The 20547-nt window shown below is 46.5% G+C and overlaps 1 protein-coding gene across 1 annotated transcript in view; it reads left to right on the top strand.

The window, feature by feature from the left end:
• Positions 1-20547, top strand: part of UNC93B1 (unc-93B1 regulator of TLR signaling) — a 235955-nt gene that overhangs the window by 37721 nt on the left and 177687 nt on the right. Inside the window, exon 2 of the mRNA XM_078655492.1 lies at positions 16970-17079. Within this exon, the coding sequence (XP_078511618.1) occupies positions 16978-17079 (102 nt within the window). The 5' untranslated portion in view covers positions 16970-16977. The remainder of the gene's footprint in view (positions 1-16969; positions 17080-20547) is intronic.

Below are 20547 nucleotides of genomic sequence, written 5' to 3'. Positions count from 1 at the left end.
GGTACATTGGTAGCCGTAGATCAGAATTAAGGTGCATTGGTAGTCGTAGATTAGAATTAAGGTGCATTGGTAGCCATAGATCAGAATTAAGGTGCATTCGTAGTCGTAGATCAGAATTAAGGTGCATTGGTAGCCATAGATCAGAATTATGGTGCATTGATAGTCGTAGATCAGAATTAAGGTGCATTGGTAGTCGTAGATCAGAATTAAGGTGCATTGGTAGACATAGATCAGAATTAAGGTGCATTGGTAGTCGTAGATTAGAATTAAGGTGCATTGGTAGCCATAGATCAGAATTAAGGTGCATTGGTAGTCGTAGATTAGAATTAAGGTGCATTGGTAGTCGTAGATCAGAATTAAGGTGCATTGGTAGTCATAGATCAGAATTAAGGTGCATTGGTAGCCATAGATCAGAATTAAAGTGCATTGGTAGCCATAGATCAGAATTAAGGTGCATTGGAAGCCGTAGATCAGAATTAAGGTACATTGGTAGCCGTAGATCAGAATTAAAGTGCAATGGTAGCCATAGATCAGAATTAAGGTGCATTGGTAGCCATAGATCAGAATTAAGGTACATTGGTAGCCGTAGATCAGAATTAATTTGCATTGGTAGTCGTAGATTAGAATTAAGGTGCATTGGTAGCCATAGATCAGAATTAAGGTGCATTGGTAGTCGTAGATCAGAATTAAGGTGCATTGGTAGCCATAGATCAGAATTAAGGTGTATTGGTAGTCGTAGAACAGAATTAAGGTGCATTGGTAATCGTAGATCAGAATTAAGGTGCATTGGTAGCCATTGATCAGAATTAAGGTGCATTGGTAGCCATAGATCAGAATTAAGGTGCATTGGTAGTCGTAGATTAGAATTAAGGTGCATTGGTAGCCATAGATCAGAATTAAGGTGCATTGGTAGCCATAGATCAGAATTAAGGTGCATTGGTAGTCGTAGATCAGAATTAAGGTGCATTGGTAGCCATAGATCAGAATTAAGGTGCATTGGTAGACATAGATCAGAATTAAGGTGCATTGGTAGTCGTAGATCAGAATTAAGGTGCATTGGTAGCCGTAGATCAGAATTAAGGTGCATTGGTAGCCATAGATCAGAATTAAGGTGCATTGGTAGTCGTAGATTAGAATTAAGGTGCATTGGTAGTCATAGATCAGAATTAAGGTGCATTGGTAGCCATAGATCAGAATTAGGGTGCATTGGTAGTCGTAGATCAGAATTAAGGTGCATTGGTAGTCGTAGATCAGAATTAAGGTGCATTGGTAGCCATAGATCAGAATTAATTTGCATTGGTAGTCGTAGATCAGAATTAAGGTGCATTGGTAGCCATAGATCAGAATTAAGGTGCATTGGTAGCCATAGATTAGAATTAAGGTGCATTGGTAGTCGTAGATCAGAATTAAGGTGCATTGGTAGTCGTAGATCAGAATTAAGGTGCATTGGTAGCCATAGATCAGAATTAAGGTGCATTGGTAGCCATAGATCAGAATTAAGGTGCATTGGTAGTCGTAGATCAGAATTAAGGTGCAGTGGTAGCCGTAGATCAGAATTAAAGTGCATTGGTAGCCATAGATCAGAATTAAGGTGCATTGGTAGCCATAGATCAGAATTAAGGTACATTGGTAGCCGTAGATCAGAATTAAGGTGCATTGGTAGCCATAGATTAGAATTAAGGTGCATTGGTAGTCGTAGATCAGAATTAAGGTGCATTGGTAGTCGTAGATCAGAATTAAGGTGCATTGGTAGCCATATATCAGAATTAAGGTGCATTGGTAGCCATAGATCAGAATTAAGGTGCATTGGTAGTCGTAGATCAGAATTAAGGTGCAGTGGTAAGCCTTAGGTAAAAATGAGGGTGAATTGGTAGACTGTAGGCGAGAATTAAGGTGGAGTGGTAAGCCTTAGGTAAAAATGAGGGTGAATTGGTAGACTGTAGGCGAGAATTAAGGTGGAGTGGTAAGCCTTAGGTAAAAATGAGGGTGAATTGGTAGACTGTAGGCGAGAATTAAGGTGGAGTGGTAAGCCTTGGGTGGGAATTAAGGAGCAATGGTAGGCAATACATGGGAACTGAGGTGCACTGGAAGGCCCTAGGTGAGAATAAGGTGAATCAGTAGAGATTGATGGGGTACACAGTACTGGAATAGCAGAATGCTGTAGACCAGGTGTTAGGTGAAACGGCTGACGCTGGGTGGATCTCAGGCAGGGCTTAATTTGTACTGATGTTTGCTGGTGCTCGTCACCGGCACCTATTTGTAAACACCATCACATATATATGATAATCCACCACATGGGGGCATCATGTGTGTGTTTTTTTATCAGACTTTATTTGTGAAGCATTTAATGATTAAATATATCTTAAAAACATGATAAAAGCAGGCCTTAGACCTACAGTTTAATGTGACGCATCAGTAGGTCCAGCTGTGGTTGACAAGTGTGAAATATATAAGGGCCCAGCATTTAATATTTGCAAATGAAGCACTGATTGTAGTGCCGAAAGAGCAGAGGGTGCTGCGACCACTGATGGAGCTGTGAGTCTGAGAGACAGAGTGCTACAGACTGAAGGACTGGACTATTTAAGGCCCAGCGGTGCCAGGGAACAACACCTAAAACCTTCGTGGGATACCTGTTCTGGCGCACTAAAGACAGAGACACGGGAGACTTCCTTCGGCGTCATAGATCAGCGTTTATTACTGCAGGGAGGCAAAAGTCACGAGAAGTACAACAGCGTGTAGGTTCTGAGAGTCTGCTTCGATTTGTATATGTGGGTCACTCTCTTTTATACAAGATTTTGCCATTGCACAACATATGAAAAAAAGGTTACAACTCAGTTCCCACAGTAAAAAACAAAGGGTCGCTTTCATGTTTTCAGAACCCCGGAACATAATTACAGTAACATCGCCGGTTCCCAACTGTAAAAGCACATTATCCTGCTGCTAGGCGCATCCCACTCTAGTTGTAAAAAGACGAGAGTAAGAGACAAGAACAGCTGCAAGGAAGTCAGACAGCAGTAGAGAAAAGAGTGTGAGGGTAATATCGGAAGCATGATCACAGGATCAAAAGGATTCGAGCCGAGCGCATGCAAGGCTGAAACAATAGACCGGCTCGGCAAGATTACCCTCGAGCGGAGCCATCTGCCTTTGCAGTGTCATTCCCCCGGTCATAAAAGACGCATGAAAGGAATATGCATCTTCCGTAAGGCTTAGGAACTAAAAGGTCACGATGCGGACAGTTGCCTGTTCGCTGGCTACGTGAGGGCAAGAAACAAAATGGATGCCGTATCTAAAATGGAACCCAAGGGTTCAGATGTAGAAACACGTAAATAAGGCGAACCATGCCAGGTAGTGTAGCGAAAACGCGTACACTTACTGAACTCGTCATTTACGGTTCATAGATACCTTACTTGCCCATATTCGTTCATGCCCAGAACACCGTAACGATTCTCACGGAACCTCAGACGCTCCTTTTGCCCTCATGTAGGCAAGAACTAGTCGAAGTCAGAGTCAATCTCGATATTCATCAGATCATTCAGATGTTGCTGGAACATTATTCTATCCATTAATGCCTCTTTGGCAACAGATGGCCTTCTTATACACGTTGTAGCACATAGGCCACATAAGGCAGGACCACACTGCACACAAAGACAACATGTGAATAGAAACGTCACAACAACCCACTATAATCTTCAGAATCTTCCAACCCCAAGTCGATATCAGACCCCAAAACCATCCTAGAAGCGTCCAATCTCCCTCGTCCACGTGTATGGACTCTGAGATTTTATGCAACTTGGAGATGGCTTGATAAACCAAACTGTTGGAGCGTTATCAGGTATGAAAATGCAGCAGCTCGAATGGATGACCTTACACACACCACCTCTATCTGCTAGTACAATGTCTAGAACCATACGGTTCTGTAACGTCATAAGCCTATCCGCTTGAAGCTCTGCTGTCAGGTTACCAAGGGCACTCGCAGTTATGTTAGCAGTTGCTTCTACCACACGAGTTAACTGTCTCAGATTCCTGCTATTGACCATAGGGCCCCAAAACGGTAGGAAACCCTTAAAGAAGTCTCCTGCTTCTTGACCGGCAGTATCTTCTTTACTAATGACACCTCTCACAACTCTGGTTTTGTGGTAGTCTGAGGCAACAGTGAAAGTCGGAGGCAAGAGATTTGCGATATAGCAGGTACCCGAGAAGTCATGAGGTAACCATGTATATGCTCGATCATAACATACAAAATAGGTACCCTTGGCAGTTAGGAAGACAGGGGAAGAGAGCATTGGTAGAACGTAAGTATCAACACAAGCACTCCTCCCGAGCTGGGCTCTCGGATTTCGGCCACAACCTTGCAGGCAAAAGTGGCCTAGGTGAGGTACGATCCAAATTGGAGATGAGCTTTTGAGCTGCCTATCACCCACTGATACACTATACTCAGCCTCACTAAGGTATTTATAGGCTTGCACCTCCTCCTCTGGGATAAGCGATGCGTCAAAAATATCTCTATCTAAATCAGCAATAGCTATCGCCAGAGACTTGTGGTACGGGCCAAGACCAAAGCTTGCTGAGCGTGGCTCTCGATGGGGGTAGGAATCTAGTGCACTATGGAACATAGTTTGGAATGCTCGAGCTGACCCTTGGGGGCTGTACGGAAGAACCAAATATGGAATACCCCTATCCATGGTATGTGGCATTAGCCCGCACACCCAACAATTGGTAATATTTACCACCAACTGATGCTGATGGAGAAGTTGAACGAAGGAATTGTTTCTAAATTCCGCACGTCTGACTTGTTCATGTTGGGGTAGTAGGTGAAAAGAATGTGGAGAAGCAGTAGTGATGAAATTTAGATCATGAGAAGGAGGAGTAGGTAAAGTAGAAGGCAATAATGATTGGAAACCAAAATACACTCCACCCACTAGCAGCATAGATACAGTTAGGAACAACATGAAAACCTGTAACAAAAAACATTTTGTACGAAACACCTTATGTAATGCAGATCTTTGCGCTGACATCTTTTCCATATTCGACAGCTTAGAGAACTCCATCCTCTAACGACCGTCCGCAACGTTCTTGACGCACTTCGTTCTGAGTAGCGATTGTCAATTCCCAGGAGTTCCCAGAAATCGACAAAAGAAATCGACCTAGTGTCAATAACTGCTAAACAGAAAGAAGTACCCGCGCGGCCCTACGGCTAACCCAGATGATAGGTTTTAATCAGTTGAACAACCAATTTCATTTACGTCTCCTAGCTGTACTGGAAAAAGATACATATATAATAAAAAGGTCCACAATATTCAAGGCAAATGTGAGGGGGGTAATGTGTAATCAAAAAATAATAAAAATAATTTATTAGTCTTTGTTGCGTGGACGAAGAAAGTATCGGCTTCTTCCAGGGCGAGTCTGCTCTTCAAACAGTGGATTGGATGGCAAAAGAGTGTTCGATTGTTCAGGCAATTGTTCAAAACTTGAATTCTCCAATGCTGATGGTAATGATATTGTTTGAGAGGAATCAACAGGTGTGTCGGAAAAAACTGAAGTGTTCCCTATGGGCTGAGCTTCACTAAACAGTGCGAAGCGCTGAGGGACGTCGGTTTCAGACGAGGCAAGTCCTTTCCTCATCCATGTATCTGCTGGCAAAGGAAGCGGAACCTTCTTGGTGTGGGTGGCATGCACCCAGTGTTTCCTTCCTTCCAGCCGAACCGCCGTCCTCGTTGCCAGCAACACCTGGAAGGGTCCCACGAATCTCGGCTCAAGATTCCGTTTTCGTCCGAAATTTCTGGTGAGGACCCAGTCTCCTGGTTGGAGCCGATGACCAGGACCCTCTGTTTGTGACGGTAGAGCCTCAAAGACCTGTTGATGAATCAAACTCAATTTAGCGGTCAGATCATAAAGATAGTCGATCAACATTGGATATTCAATTCTGTCAAATTCTTTAGGCCTTGGAACTCCCCAAATGTTCGCAGGACGGCCGAACACAATCTCATATGGGCTAAGCCCTACTCGAGAGTGTACAGTCGCCCTGGTCGATAAGAGAGCTAGAGGCAAAGCGTCAGGCCATGATAAACCAGTTGTTGCCTGAATTTTAGCGAGTTTTAGTTTCAGGGTGCCATTGTATCCTTCCACCAAACCCGCTGACTGAGGATCATTAGCGCTATGAAATTTTTGGACTATGCCTAGGCCACGACACACACTCTTCATCACACTTCCCACAAACTCACTTCCGTTGTCTGACCATACAATCCGAGGCATGCCGTACCTGGAGAAATACTCTTTGAGCAGAATTTTAGCTGTGGATAGGGCAGTATTATCTTTAAGAGGGTAGGCCTCAATCCATCTGGAGAACGCACAAACCACAACCAAAACATACTTTAAATTATTGCATCTCTCCATGTGGATGAAGTCCAATTGGATAACTTCGAAAGGACATGTAGGAGGGGCAAAATGACCAGGTGGAGTGGGGGTGCCCTTACCAGGATTGTACATCAAACACACCATACAATTCTTAACCACTCTTTCCGCACACTTAGTAATCCCATCATTCTTCCATACAGGAGACAACAACTTGCATATGCCCTTCGAGCTAATATGTGCTGTGCCATGGGCCATTGTAACAACAGCAAGCACATATGCATCCGGTAACATCCATCTCTGTTTTTCTGACAAATCAACCCAACATCCATCCTCGTCTAACTTTCCCGTGCTTTCTTTCCACTTAGTCTTTTCCATCTCAGTGGCCTCGTTCTGTATCTCCTTCACACTCTCAACTGTGTCCTCACTAATACTAGTTTCTGCAGGCCATCTCACTGAACTCGTAGCATACATTCGATTTGTCAGATCTTTAGCTGTCTCCTTAGCAGTCTCGTCTGCAAACGCATTACCACGACCAACATCATCTGTCACTTTCCGATGCGCACTACATTTAATTATGGCCACCTGTTTAGGCAATGTAAGTGCATCTAAAAGGTCATTCACAAGCTGTCCATGCTGAATCTTGGTGCCATGCGACGTCAAGAATCCTCTTTCTCTCCACAATCGCCCAAAACTATGTGCCACACCAAAAGCATACTGGCTGTCTGTAAACACATTCACCCGTTTTCCTCTGGACAACACACACGCTCTCGTCAAGGCGATCAATTCAGCTGCCTGGGCCGAATTCTGATTTAATCTCGTAGATTCCACAACCGTTCTTAACGTCACTACAGCATACGCAGTCGTCACATCACCATTTGGTAACTTAAAACAGGAACCGTCAACATACAAAGTACCATCGGGATCTACCAATGGAGTATCTTTTAGGTCAATACGACCCTTCGTCTCTTCTTCGGTTCCTAGATAGCAGTCATGTGGTGCTACATCACTTGACTCTGTGTTGATCGGCAACAATGTTGCTGGATTCAACACATTACACCGTTTTATCCGTATGTGACTTGCCAGTAACGTCAACTCATACCCAGACAACCTTGCGCTCGTCAAATGTTGAGTTTTCGTTCGGTTCAAGAGAGTGTCGACTGCATGCGGAACCATCACCGTGAGCATATTATCCATGACCAGACCTGCGGACTGTCGAATAGATGCCGCAGCTGCCGCTGTTGCTCTTAAACAACTCGGCAAAGCTCTAGCTACTGGGTCTAAGGTCGAAGAAAAATATGCGCATGGACGCTGTTTGTCGCCAAATTGTTGTGCCAGAACACTCAACGCACAACCATACCTCTCGTGAACGTATAGTGTAAACGGCTTACTGTAATCAGGAGTACCTAACACAGGAGCCGAACACAACGCATCACGTAATTCAGAGAAACTTTTCTGACACTCTTCAGTCCATGGCAAAGGAGTCGGAACATCCTTGCACGTGAGAGCTAACAATGGTTTTGCCAATAATGAAAAATTCGGAATCCATTGCCTGCAGTATGACGTAATACCTAAAAAGGCACGTACATCTCCCTGAGTTTTTGGCACAGTCATTCGGGTAATTGCTGCAATTCTCTCTGGGGTCAACCTTCTCCCTTCTTTTGACAATAAGTGACCTAAGTAGGTTACTTCTTGACAACAATATTGCAGCTTAGAAGGTGACACCTTGTGATGCAAGTCACATAAATGCCGCAACAACGATACTGTAGCAGTTCTACAAATATCTTCGGTATCAGCAGCTACCAACAGGTCGTCAACATACTGAATCAAAGCTGCGCCTGCCGGTAATACAAATGAATCAAGTTGACTTTTAAGGGCTTGACTGTAGATCGACGGACTCTCACAATAGCCCTGTGGTGCGCGTTTCAGTCTAAAACTGCGACCACCTAATGAGAATCCGAATAGGTCTCTGCTTTCCTCAGCGATCGGGATACTAAAGAAAGCATTCTTTAGATCGATCACCGTGAACCAGGAGGCAGAAGCTGGAATCAGAGTTAACAAGGCCGTGATATCAGGGACCACGGGAAACTGTGGGATCACGATTTTATTCACTTCTCTCAAATCGATTATGAAACGGTACACAGGAGGTTTAGATGGATCAGTTCGTTTTAAAATTGGTAGCACAGGACTATTACACATATTTCCTCGAGTTTCTTCAATGACATCCTTGTTGATCAGGTAGTGAACGATCGCTAATAGCGCCCGTTCACCCTCAATGGAGATACGATACTGTGGTATACGTGGGAATCGCACATTTGGTTTCAGCTTGATCACATAAGGTGGGATGTCTAATAGACCCACATCATTGGGACCTATGGCCCACAGAGATGCAGGAAGGGAGCTCAATTCCGGTGGGAATTTATCGATCGACAAGTACATAGGAGAGATTACTCTCCGACCTAATGTAAGCTCCACTCCTTCAGGAGAGCAATACAAAGTCGCATATAACCGTTTTAACAAATCCAAGCCCAAAAGATTCTCACCACAACCAGTAGATAGAATCAATGGAGCCTCTAGCTCACGAGGGCCAATCGTAAGGGGCAAAGGGCTAGAGACAGGATTGTTAACAGGGGCACCAGAGAATCCAACGGAAATGTTCGTCAAGCCAGACAAAGGTGCGCCAGGGAGTTTCGAATGCATGATGGAACTTTTCGTCGCACCAGTGTCTAACAGAAAAGGCTCAACTACGCCAGATGTAGCAACTGCGACGTAAGGCCCACTCTGATCAACCGGAACTGATACTACTCCCTCTCTTTGTCTGTGGCTGTCCTAGTAACGGTCGTTTGCAACAGTCTCATGTTCAACGTAATAGTCGTCCGTATAATACTGTGCTGATTTATCGGACCTCACATTTCGCTGGTCAAAACAATTATTCGCATCTGATGAAACATGAGAGCGCTCATTCTGGTTTTGAGGGATGCCCCGACCTCTACCGCGTGATGCTTGTTGAGGCCCACCACGACCCCCTCGTGCCGATACACCATTAAGACGATCACGTAAAGCCGGACAATCATATTTTATATGTCCTTCTCTTCTACAATATGCACATTGATTATACCCAAGCATAGATCTAAAGTCAGAGGAGTCAGAACGTGACTGCATTCTAGAGGATTGCGATTGTGGTCTATATTGCTGTTGCGAATCATTATTGTGATTTGGACGCGGAGGATACGCTTGCTGCAACAAAACCTTCGTTTTGAGCTCCTTCGTTTTCTTATCTGCACGATCACTTTCTTCCTTTTCCCTATTCTCATAATATTGAGCCGTCGCTAATATCTGTGCAGTGGTTGAAACAGCCCATGTACTTTCTGAATTTTTTAATTTGTTGCATAGTTCAGGCAATAAATTCAATACAAATTTATCAACAAACAACCGTTGGCCTCCCTCAGTGCCCATATTCTGACCACTATGGTCGACAAATGCCTCTTCGAATCTAGTAAAGAAATCGGAGACATTCTCGTTTTGCTTGCAAGCTGCTAATTTATCCCAGTTTACCCTCATCGCCGGCATAAGCGTTTTCATGAGCGTAATTATTTTCTGTGGCAGATCCGTAATTAACTGCTCAGGCTTAGCCCCACCAACTTGTCGACCATCAGCCGCTATTAATGCAGCCCAGTCACCGCCTAACTCATTCGCATGATTTTCTTGGCGAATTTTCGCCCAAACTGGTTGTGGTACAACATTATCGAACAGCATGTCGATGTCGGCAAGGTTCATAATAGTAGCATCCACCAATTGGGACAACTCCTTATAGTAACCCGCCGGATTCTTGCGCGGATCAGGCAACGATTGTTTGACCTGAAAAACTTCTGATCGCTTCCATGGGAGGTGTATCCAAACTTTTTGGAAATGTGGAAGAACCGGAGGATTGGCAGCAGGAGCACCTGGCATCCATACTGGCGGAACCTCTCATAGGATACTGACCAGGAGTCGCTTTCCAAGTTTCTAAGTCGTCATCAAACGACACTCGAGAAGGCACTGTGGATCTATGGGCTAACAATCGCTCTAAGGCACGTCGTACATCTCCACCTACGATCATACCGTTCGAAAATTGACTCTGAAGTTCAATCATATCGGGCGGCACGTTATCTAAGTCGTCATTATACCATTGTTCCCTCAGAAAGTTACACATTTCTTCGAACACGAATCTCTGTGTAGGCTCATTAAACTGAGAAAACGTGTCGAAAACCATGCATGGAGGGTAGTTAGCAGGATGTCTTATCCACCTACGAGCCATATTCGCTAATGTTGCACTCTCCCTTCCACCAGGGATTTGACTTCGTCTCTGGGAAGTTTCAGAAACGCTGGATGGTAGTATTGATCCGGATAGTGGGGAATAGAGTGTAGCAACAGTATTAGGGATACGGGTACGAACAGGAGGAGAAGAAGGAAAAAGAACAGGAGCGACAATATTAGAAGTGAACGTAGGAACAGCAGAAGCAGGCAAGACAGTCGGGGTAACAGAGACTAGAGCTTGAGGAGGCACAGGCAAAGGAACAGTAGGAATAGAAACAGGTGGTGCGACAAACGTAGGACCAACAATGGGCTGACCAGCAGCCGCCGGAACAACAGGAGGGACAACAGGAGGAACTACAGGCGGAACTACAGGAGGTACTACAGGGGCCGTAGCACCCTGTGCATAAGGAGGTGGCGATTTCATCAAATACGCTAACAGGGGATCCTCCTTAGAATCCTCTTCTTTTTTATCAAGGCTAGTTGGTAAAACCGGATAACATTTGTCTATCCTCATATGATGTAGTCTAGTGGAAACTTCTATTTCTTTTTCTTCTTTATCTCGCTGACATTGTTGTACAACTTGCATTATCGGAACAAACCCTTCTCTTCGATCCTTTTTAAGCTGTTTGATTTCTTTCTGCTTGGCCTCTTTACGCCACAACCGAAAGGAATCAAACATAGCTGGCCTAGCTTTCTTTTTAAATAATTTAGCTTCAAGATTATCTAAAATCGTAAGTTCAAAACTTCCATGCGTTGCCAACTAAGGACACCATCTTTTTTCGCGTAACGGACCCAATATTTATTATAAATAATAGGACCCACACCATGTCGACTATAGAGCTCATATATCGGAGTTCCAACTGGAGGTATCGGACACGAGTCCTCCAACCGGGAATCCTTGTTGCAACATTTAAAGAAACCAAGAAAACCACTATGGCTAGGCATCGTGCACACTAACCTAGTATCAAACTTCAAGGGTTACCGAAGTGCTAAATCTTCGTGAAAGACAAAACCCTCGGTTTTTGGCAATTGCAACTGTCAAATAACAACCAAGAACCAACAACTAAGAACCACAAATACAATGGAACCATGCAATACAACAAAGCTTCAACAAGCTGCAACAACCACTAAGGACAGGGAGCGACCCACAAATACTTAACTGAGAGCACAATGGCGTCACCAGGAAGGCCCGTCTATCGTCTCGCTTGTACGAAAGGTCTACGCCAGGCGCCGAAGACAGGTCGACAGTCAGGGCATCAGTCCGTCGCAGCCGTCAGGAGGCGGGAATCTTCGCGGGAAAAATCTTCGGACCACTTATTTCGACAACAGGATCGATGAAGCGGGGTGCACCTTTCCTCGGAGATTTCACACGAAGTTCCTCACAATCGTCAGGCTTTGGACCGGTACCGCTGATGTCGCCCTACGTTGGGCGCCAACTGAAGGACTGGACTATTTAAGGCCCAGCGGTGCCAGGGAACAACACCTAAAACCTTCGTGGGATACCTGTTCTGGCGCACTAAAGACAGAGACACGGGAGACTTCCTTCGGCGTCATAGATCAGCGTTTATTACTGCAGGGAGGCAAAAGTCACGAGAAGTACAACAGAGTGTAGGTTCTGAGAGTCTGCTTCGATTTGTATATGTGGGTCACTCTCTTTTATACAAGATTTTGCCATTGCACAACATATGAAAAAAAGGTTACAACTCAGTTCCCACAGTAAAAAACAAAGGGTCGCTCTCATGTTTTCAGAACCCCGGAACATAATTACAGTAACATCGCCGGTTCCCAACTGTAAAAGCACATTATCCTGCTGCTAGGCGCATCCCACTCTAGTTGTAAAAAGACGAGAGTAAGAGACAAGAACAGCTGCAAGGAAGTCAGACAGCAGTAGAGAAAAGAGTGTGAGGGTAATATCGGAAGCATGATCACAGGATCAAAAGGATTCGAGCCGAGCGCATGCAAGGCTGAAACAATAGACCGGCTCGGCAAGATTACCCTCGAGCGAAGCCATCTGCCTTTGCAGTGTCATTCCCCCGGTCATAAAAGACGCATGAAAGGAATATGCATCTTCCGTAAGGCTTAGGAACTAAAAGGTCACGATGCGGACAGTTGCCTGTTCGCTGGCTACGTGAGGGCAAGAAACAAAATGGATGCCGTATCTAAAATGGAACCCAAGGGTTCAGATGTAGAAACACGTAAATAAGGCGAACCATGCCAGGTAGTGTAGCGAAAACGCGTACACGTACTGAGCTCGTCATTTACGGTTCATAGATACCTTACTTGCCCATATTCGTTCATGCCCAGAACACCGTAACGATTCTCACGGAACCTCAAGACCCAGAATGAGGTGCATTGGCGGAGCTGTGTGAGGTTTTAGCACTCACATGGCAGATGGTTCTCTGCGCCAGTATCAGAGCTCTGTGTGGTCCTCAGCAGTGCAGAGGGGTGCAGGCCGGGGTTGAGGTGCATTGGCAGAGCTCTGTTGTTCTCAGCAGTGCAGAGGGGTGCAGGCCGGGGTTGAGGTGCATTGGCAGAGCTCTGTGTGGTTCTCAGCAGTGCAGAGGGTTGCAGGCCGGGGTTGAGGTGCATTGGCAGAGCTCTGTGTGGTTCTCAGCAGTGCAGAGGGTTGCAGGCCGGGGTTGAGGTGCATTGGCAGAGCTCTGTGTGGTTCTCAGCAGTGCAGAGGTTTGCAGGCAGGGGTTGAGATGCATTGGAAGAGCTCTGTGTGGTTCTCAGCAGTGCAGAGGGTTGCAGGCCGGGGTTGAGGTGCATTGGCAGAGCTCTGTGTAGTTCTCAGCAGTGCAGAGGGTTGCAGGCCGGGGTTGACGTGCATTGGCAGAGCTCTGTGTGGTTCTCAGCAGTGCAGAGGGTTGCAGGCAGGGGTTGAGATGCATTGGAAGAGCTCTGTGTGGTTCTCAGCAGTGCAGAGGGTTGCAGGCCGGGGTTGAGGAGCACTGGCAGAGCTCTGTGTGGTTCTCAGCAGTGCAGAGGATTGCAGGCCGGGGTTGAGATGCATTGGAACAGCTCTCTGTTGTTCTCAGCAGTGCAGCGGCAGTGGATGCAGGCCGGAGTTGAGGTGCATTGGCAGAGCTCAGTTGTTCTCAGCAGTGCAGAGGGGTGAAGGCCAGGGTTGAGGTGCATTGGCAGAGCTCTGTTGTTCTCAGCAGTGCAGCGGAGGTGGGTGCAGGCCGGGATTGAGGTGCGTTGGCAGAGCTCTGTTGTTCTCAGCAGTGCAGCGGCAGTGGGTCTAGGCCGGGGTTGAGGTGCATTGGCAGAGCTCTGTGTGGTTTTCAGCAGAGCAGCGGCAGTAGGTGCAGGCCGGGATTGAGGTGCATTGCCAGAACTCTGTTGTTCTCAGCAGTGCAGAGGGGTGCAGGCCGGGATTGAGGTGCATTGGCAGAGCTCTGTTGTTCTCAGCAGTGCAGAGGGGTGCAGGCCGGGGTTGAGGTGCATTGGCAGAGCTCTGTGTGGTCCTCAGCAGTGCAGCTGCAGAGGGTTACAGATAAACAACAGAGAATGCTGGTGCTAGTCAATTCAACACAACAATTTAAATCCACAAACATTGGACTAAAACCAAATGTTTTTGATTTCTATTTTATTTTTAATTCATTCGATTTAATCAGTATTTCTTTTAACACATCTTATTATTTTACATTTCACCTATTTTTTACGAACATATTTTTGACCTTATGTACAAAACCTAAACACTAATTTTCAAAAAACAAAACAATTTCTAACAAAATCATTCAAGCTCTCAACCATACTCCACTCATACTATTACAGATAAAATACAGCTGGAAATACAATGTTCACAGCAAAGCCATATGACAAATATAGAAATTCAAATTTATTATATAGTCTTTTGGTCTGTTCAGTCTTTTCAATGGCTATCAACAGTCTACGCGTTTTGAACCCAAATTTATTTATAGAGTTCTCATCAGGACGGTAGTCTCTATTCAATCAGAGCCTGGGAAGGTTGACCATTTCCCGACGTAAAATCACGTGTAAAGCAACTTGTGCTCAAATGATGGGGGTTTAGGTCTTACTACTCTCTACAGCCTGAAACTGGGTCTTAGCTGCTTGCTTCTAATGTCCTGGGTCCAGTGCTCCCGCCTCAATCGGTCGGGGCACCGAGCATTCGCCTCGTTCTTCCCTCGGTCTAGACGCCGCGTTCAGTGTAGCGTTCACCTCCGGGTTTCCCAGGATTCCCGGAAGTGAACGCTACACTGAACGCGGCGTCTAGACCGAGGGAAGAACGAGGCGAATGCTCGGTGCCCCGACCGATTGAGGCGGGAGCACTGGACCCCGGACATTAGAAGCAAGCAGCTAAGACCCAGTTTCAGGCTGTAGAGAGTAGTAAGACCTAAACCCCCATCATTTGAGCACAAGTTGCTTTACAAGTGATTTTACGTCGGGAAATGGTCAACCTTCCCAGGCTCTGATTGAAAAGAGACTACCGTCCTGATGAGAACTCTATAAATAAATTTGGGTTCGAAACGCGTAGACTGTTGATAGCCATTGAAAAGACTGAACAGACCAAAAGACTATATAATAAATTTGAATTTCTATATTTGTCATGTGGCTTTGCTGTGAACATTGTATTTCCAGCTGTATTTTATCTGTAATAGTATGAGTGGAGTATGGTTGAGAGCTTGAATGATTTTGTTAGAAATTGTTTTGTTTTTTGAAAATTAGTGTTTAGGTTTTGTACATAAGGTCAAAAATATGTTCCTAAAAAATAGGTGAAATATAAAATAATAAGATGTGTTAAAAGAAATACTGATTAAATCGAAGGAATTAAAAAGAAAATAAAAATCAAAAACATTTGGTTTTAGTCCAATGTTTGTGGATTTAAATTGTTGTGTTGAATTGACTAGCACCAGCATTCTCTGATGTTTATCAGTAGCTTGTGGCTAAGCTGTGCTATTGGGAGCCCAGACCCAGTGGTGGTATTTTGGCAGAGGGTTACAGGCCAGGGTTGAGGTGCATTGGCAGAGCTCTGTTGTTCTCAGCAGTGCAGCGGAAGTGGGTGCAGGCCGGGATTGAGGTGCATTGGCAGAGCTCAGTTGTTCTCAGCAGTGCAGAGGGGTGCAGGCCGGGATTGAGGTGCGTTGGCAGAGCTCTGATGTTCTCAGCAGTGCAGATGAGTGCAGGGCGGGGTTGAGGTGCATTGGCAGAGCTCTGTGTGGGTCTCAGCAGTGCAGAGGGTTGCAGGCCGGGGTTGAGGTGCATTGGCAGAGCTCTGTGTGGTTCTCAGCAGTGCAGAGGGTTGCAGGCCGGGGTTGAAGTGCATTGGTAGAGCTCTGTGTGGTTCTCAGCAGTGCAGCGGCAGTGGGTGCAGGCCGAAGTTGAGGTGCATTGGCAGAGCTCTGTTGTTCTCAGCAGTGCAGCTGCAGTGGGTGCAGGCCGGGGCTGAGGTGCATTGGCAGAGCTCTGTTGTTCTCAGCAGTGCAGCTGCAGTGGGTGCAGGCCAGGGTTGAGGTGCATTGGCAGAGCTCTGTTGTTCTCAGCGGCACACTGGCAGTGGGTGCAGGCCGGGGTTGTGGTGCATTGGCAGAGCTCTGTGTGGTTCTCAGCAGTGCAGCGGCAGTGGGTGCAGGCCGGGATTGAGATGCATTGGCAGAGCTCTATGTGGTCCTCAGCAGTGCAGAGGGGTGCAGGCTGGGGTTGAGGTGCATTGGCAGAGCTCTGTTGTTCTCAGCAGTACAGAGGGGTGCAGGCCGGCGTTGAGGTGCATTGGCAGAGCTCTATGTGGTCCTCAGCAGTGCAGAGGGGTGCAGGCTGGGGTTGAGGTGCATTGGCAGAGCTCTGTTGTTCTCAGCAGTGCAGCGGCAGTGGGTGCAGGCCGGGATTGAGGTGCGTTGGCAGAGCTCTGTTGTTCTCAGCAGTGCAGCTGCAGTGGGTGCAGGCCGGGGTTGAGGTGCATTGGCAGAGCTCTGTTGTTCTCTGCAGTGCAGAGGCAGTGGGTGCAGGCTGGGGTTGAGGTGCATTGGCAGAGCTCTGTTGTTCTCAGCAGTGCAGCGGCAGTGGGTGCAGGCCGGGATTGAGGTGCGTTGGCAGAGCTCTGTTGTTCTCAGCAGTGCAGCTGCAGTGGGTGCAGGCCGGGGTTGTGGTGCATTGGCAGAGCTCTGTGTGGTTCTCAGCAGTGCAGCGGCAGTGGGTGCAGGACGGAGTTGAGGTGCATTGGCAGAGCTCTGTGTGGTCTTCAGCAGTGCAGAGGGTTGCAGGCCGAGGTTGAGATGCATCGGCAGATTTGCGCGTGTTGCTTGCACTCTCTGCTCTAGAACCTGTTCATGGATTCTCCCACCTTCTTTCTTTGCAGCTGCTGCAATGGCCAACAATCTGAACCAGTACGAGGAGGCGTGCATCAACGGGGGCGATGGCCTGGGGATCCAGAACGAACCCCCCGTTCCGGATGGAGCGGAGGCTCAGGTATGGAGACCCCCACCTCCCCATGCCCCTTACGTGCACTCTCTGCCCCCATCATTGCACCGTGCTCCTGTTTGCGGAGTAAGCTCCTGTATGGAGACCTAGCGCCTGCCTAGGTAATGGTAAGGTTTTGGGGGTTTCCCTGAAACAGTGGCGGATGCTACCTGGAATCAGCAGTGGGGTGGGGTGGGGTGGGGGAAAGAGGCGAGGGTGGATGGCAGCCGTCTGGCCAGCCGACGTCTCTCCTACGTCCTCTTCCTGGCTTCTTGGGGGAGGGAGACAGGAAGCAGGAATGAAGCGTTGTGATTGGTCTGAGTGCGTGACACAGCGCTCAGCTACGGGCTGGAGGGGTGGGCATGTTCTCTACACAGGCTGTAATGCAGCCTGCATGGAAAAAGGGGTATGTGCGCATGACTGCTTTGGGCGGCCGAGAGGGCCAGCCAAGCACTCATGCTCACATAGGGAGTGCAAACCACTCCTGCCAAGCTCTGAGAGCAGCCCCGCCCCACAAAGACCCCGCAACGGGGAAAACTAAAATGATATTAACCTTGGGTTATTTTCATTTCACTTTTTCCTTTTTTTACACTGCAAGAAGCAGTGGGGCGCCGCTCCTCCACCTGAGCGGAGCAGCTGCCCCTGAGTCCTGAGATTGTAAGCTCATCAGTGGGACTCAATCCGTGTCTGGGATTGTGATCCTGTCTGAGGGTTTACTTTAGGTCAGGGGGAAACCCCTCCCATGCCTGGGTATTCAGTCCCTTTTTGGACGCTTAGGGCCCGATTCACAGAACTAACTTAAGACAAAATCCTAAACGTACTACTTTTGGTATTCACAGAAGGCATTTAGTAGTAGTAAAGTTAGGATTTTGTCTTAAATTTGTCTTAAGTCTGTCTTAAGTCTGTCTTAAGTTTGTCTAAGACAAACCTAAGACAGACTTAAGACAGAGTTAAGACAAAATACTAACTGTACTACTACTAAATGCCTTCGGTGAATACCAAAAGTCGTAAGTTTAGGATTCTGTCTTGTTAGTTCTGTGAATTGGGCCCTTAGTGTCTATTGACAGTATAGCGCCTTTCTGAGGGCGTAGCTCTTGAAGCACTTCAGCTTTCTGGTCACTGGTCATGTGTCCTGGAATGAGCACCTGTCTGTGTGGTGGTAAACGCTATAGCTTAGGACTGAATGCCCGACTGACATCTAAAGCTTGTCTGAGGGTCTTGCAGTTCATTCCTTTAGATCTTGACTATTGACAGTAATCCAGTGAGAAGGGAGAGAAGCAGCAACACTGCTGGGCTGGCTAGTCGGAGGGTTTGGCGCAGCTATATGGACTAGCGTGCGAGGGCTGTTATTTGTCCCCTGTGGGCCCTGACGGCCTATACAGGGGCCCTTTCAAGCTGGCCTTCCTAGCAATGCCAGAGTGCCAGACTGTCTGACAGGCTTGTCCACACTGAGCAGGGACATTGACTCCATCCACGGTGCACATGTTTTTTCCAGACCCAAACACTAGTACCCCGATTCACAGAACTAACTTAAGACAAAATCCTAAACTTACTACCATTTTGGTATTCACAGAAGGCACTTACTCATTTCGGTATTCACAGAAGTTAGGACTCCTAAAGTCATTCTGTGAATACCAAAAGTCTTAAAGTTAGGATTTTTCTCAGTTTAGGAGTAGGAGTAGGATGATCAAACAATGTATTCAGATTTTTCTTTTTTTTTTTGGTAGAGTTTTATAAACTGTGAACTAGACCGGAAGATTTCGGGTTTCAGAGCCCTTTACATGAGCACCAGTTCCGTTACACACGGATACATTCATTTTTTTGTTAAGCACAGGGAGATTACGCGATTTGCCCAGAATCACAGGATGTTGAGCGTCGTTGCCGAGACTCGAACCTGGTTTCCCAGCTTCAAGGTAGACCTCTCTAGTCGTAAAGCTACATCCTCTCCCCTCAGATGAAACTAGATAGTATTGAGATTCGTCTCTGGACCCAGCGTTGCCTCAGGACCGGCCCAGAATACAGCCATGGCCTCAGTGAGCAGAAGAGAGCTCCAGAAAAGTCAGGCTTTGCAGCCAGTGTTAGAAGGGAGAGAGTGAGACACTCGGGTCTGCAGCAAGAGGTCTTTAGGCATTGTCTGAACCTGGTATAACAGGGGGTCTACCTGATTTCCAAATACCAGGGGCAGGAACAGAGAAGGTGCAGCCTCCCCATCTTTTCTTCTTGAATGGGGGCGTGGTGAGGTGGCTCAGGTGAGTGGATCTCAGGTTGCGGGAGGGAGTGTACTTTTGAAAGTGAGCTGAGATGAAAGATGGGCTGCTGCCAAACAGAGATTTAAAAATGATGCATCCAGTCTTGAAAACCGTTTGCTGTTTCCCCAGCAGCCGGTGTGCTTGCCTTATCAGAGGGGTGATGTTGCAGCTCCTGGGCTGACGGAAAGTGAGCCTGGCTGCATGATTCTGAGCCAATTGCAATCTACAATTGAGTCCTTTAGGTATACCTAGGTAGAGAAAATTTGCATAGTCGATCCTCAAGATGACTAATTTGATGGCAACCTGGATAAGAGCTTCCAGAGTAAGACATTTGCTAATCTTTCTGATTTTGCGAAGCTGTAGGTAGCAGGACGAGATCACAGCCCCTACTTGAGGTTTCACAGACAAGTTCTTCTCAATATGGACTCCAAGGCTCGTAACTGAGCTTTTCGGGTGGGGGGACGTGCCCATGGTCGCTGGCCAGTACGTGGGGATCCACAGGTCAGGCCGGCTACTAGATATTACGATATCAGTCTTATCATAGTTTAATTTGAGTTGATTGCTATTCATCCAATCACGAATGCATTATGTTTTGAAAAGTAGCTTTAGATTCAGGTGAATTATCGATAGCAAAAAGTAATTGCATATTGCTTGCATCATTGTAAATTTTACTCTTCATCTTTTTCAAGGAGTACACAAGGGGGCGCATGTACAAACTGAAGAGGTGTACAAAGGTATCTCTGAAGATTCAATCGATGGCTTTGTTTTTCACCTTCATATGCTTTATGGGTTTGTTTGGATTGGTCCTTGCGCTGTGCTTGATTACCGTGGAGTGTTTTCTGCTTCTGGTCGGAGTTTCCAAGATAGTTGTAAAGCTGTGAATACTTTTTGTTCTGACATAAGCTTCCAGTTAGATACACCGAGGCTCTTCCCCACTGTGAGGTCTGCCTGCAGCTGTAATCTACATCCTCACCTGTCTTCTGAATACACTTTAACCCCTGTGAGTTTTTATGTGTCCCATAGCGTGGGTGGCTTGGCTTTAGAGGACTGGGTTTTGACTGGTCTTGGTAAGTTTTGATCTGAAAGTTGTGTTGGTGATTTGAAAGACAGATTTGACATTTATTAGCAAGGTTGGATGTTTTCCTTTGCTATTAAGTTGCCGGTAATCTGTGACGTGTCGTTTATTGAACAACTAGAACTGTTAGTTGCATGCTGTTGCTTTTCCTTG

The sequence above is a fragment of the Lissotriton helveticus genome, chromosome 1_1, assembly GCF_964261635.1.
Source record: "Lissotriton helveticus chromosome 1_1, aLisHel1.1, whole genome shotgun sequence".
Lineage (NCBI taxonomy): Eukaryota > Metazoa > Chordata > Amphibia > Caudata > Salamandridae > Lissotriton > Lissotriton helveticus.
The sequence above is the reverse complement of the archived record's forward strand: the minus strand, read 5'-3'. Positions and strand labels throughout refer to the sequence as shown.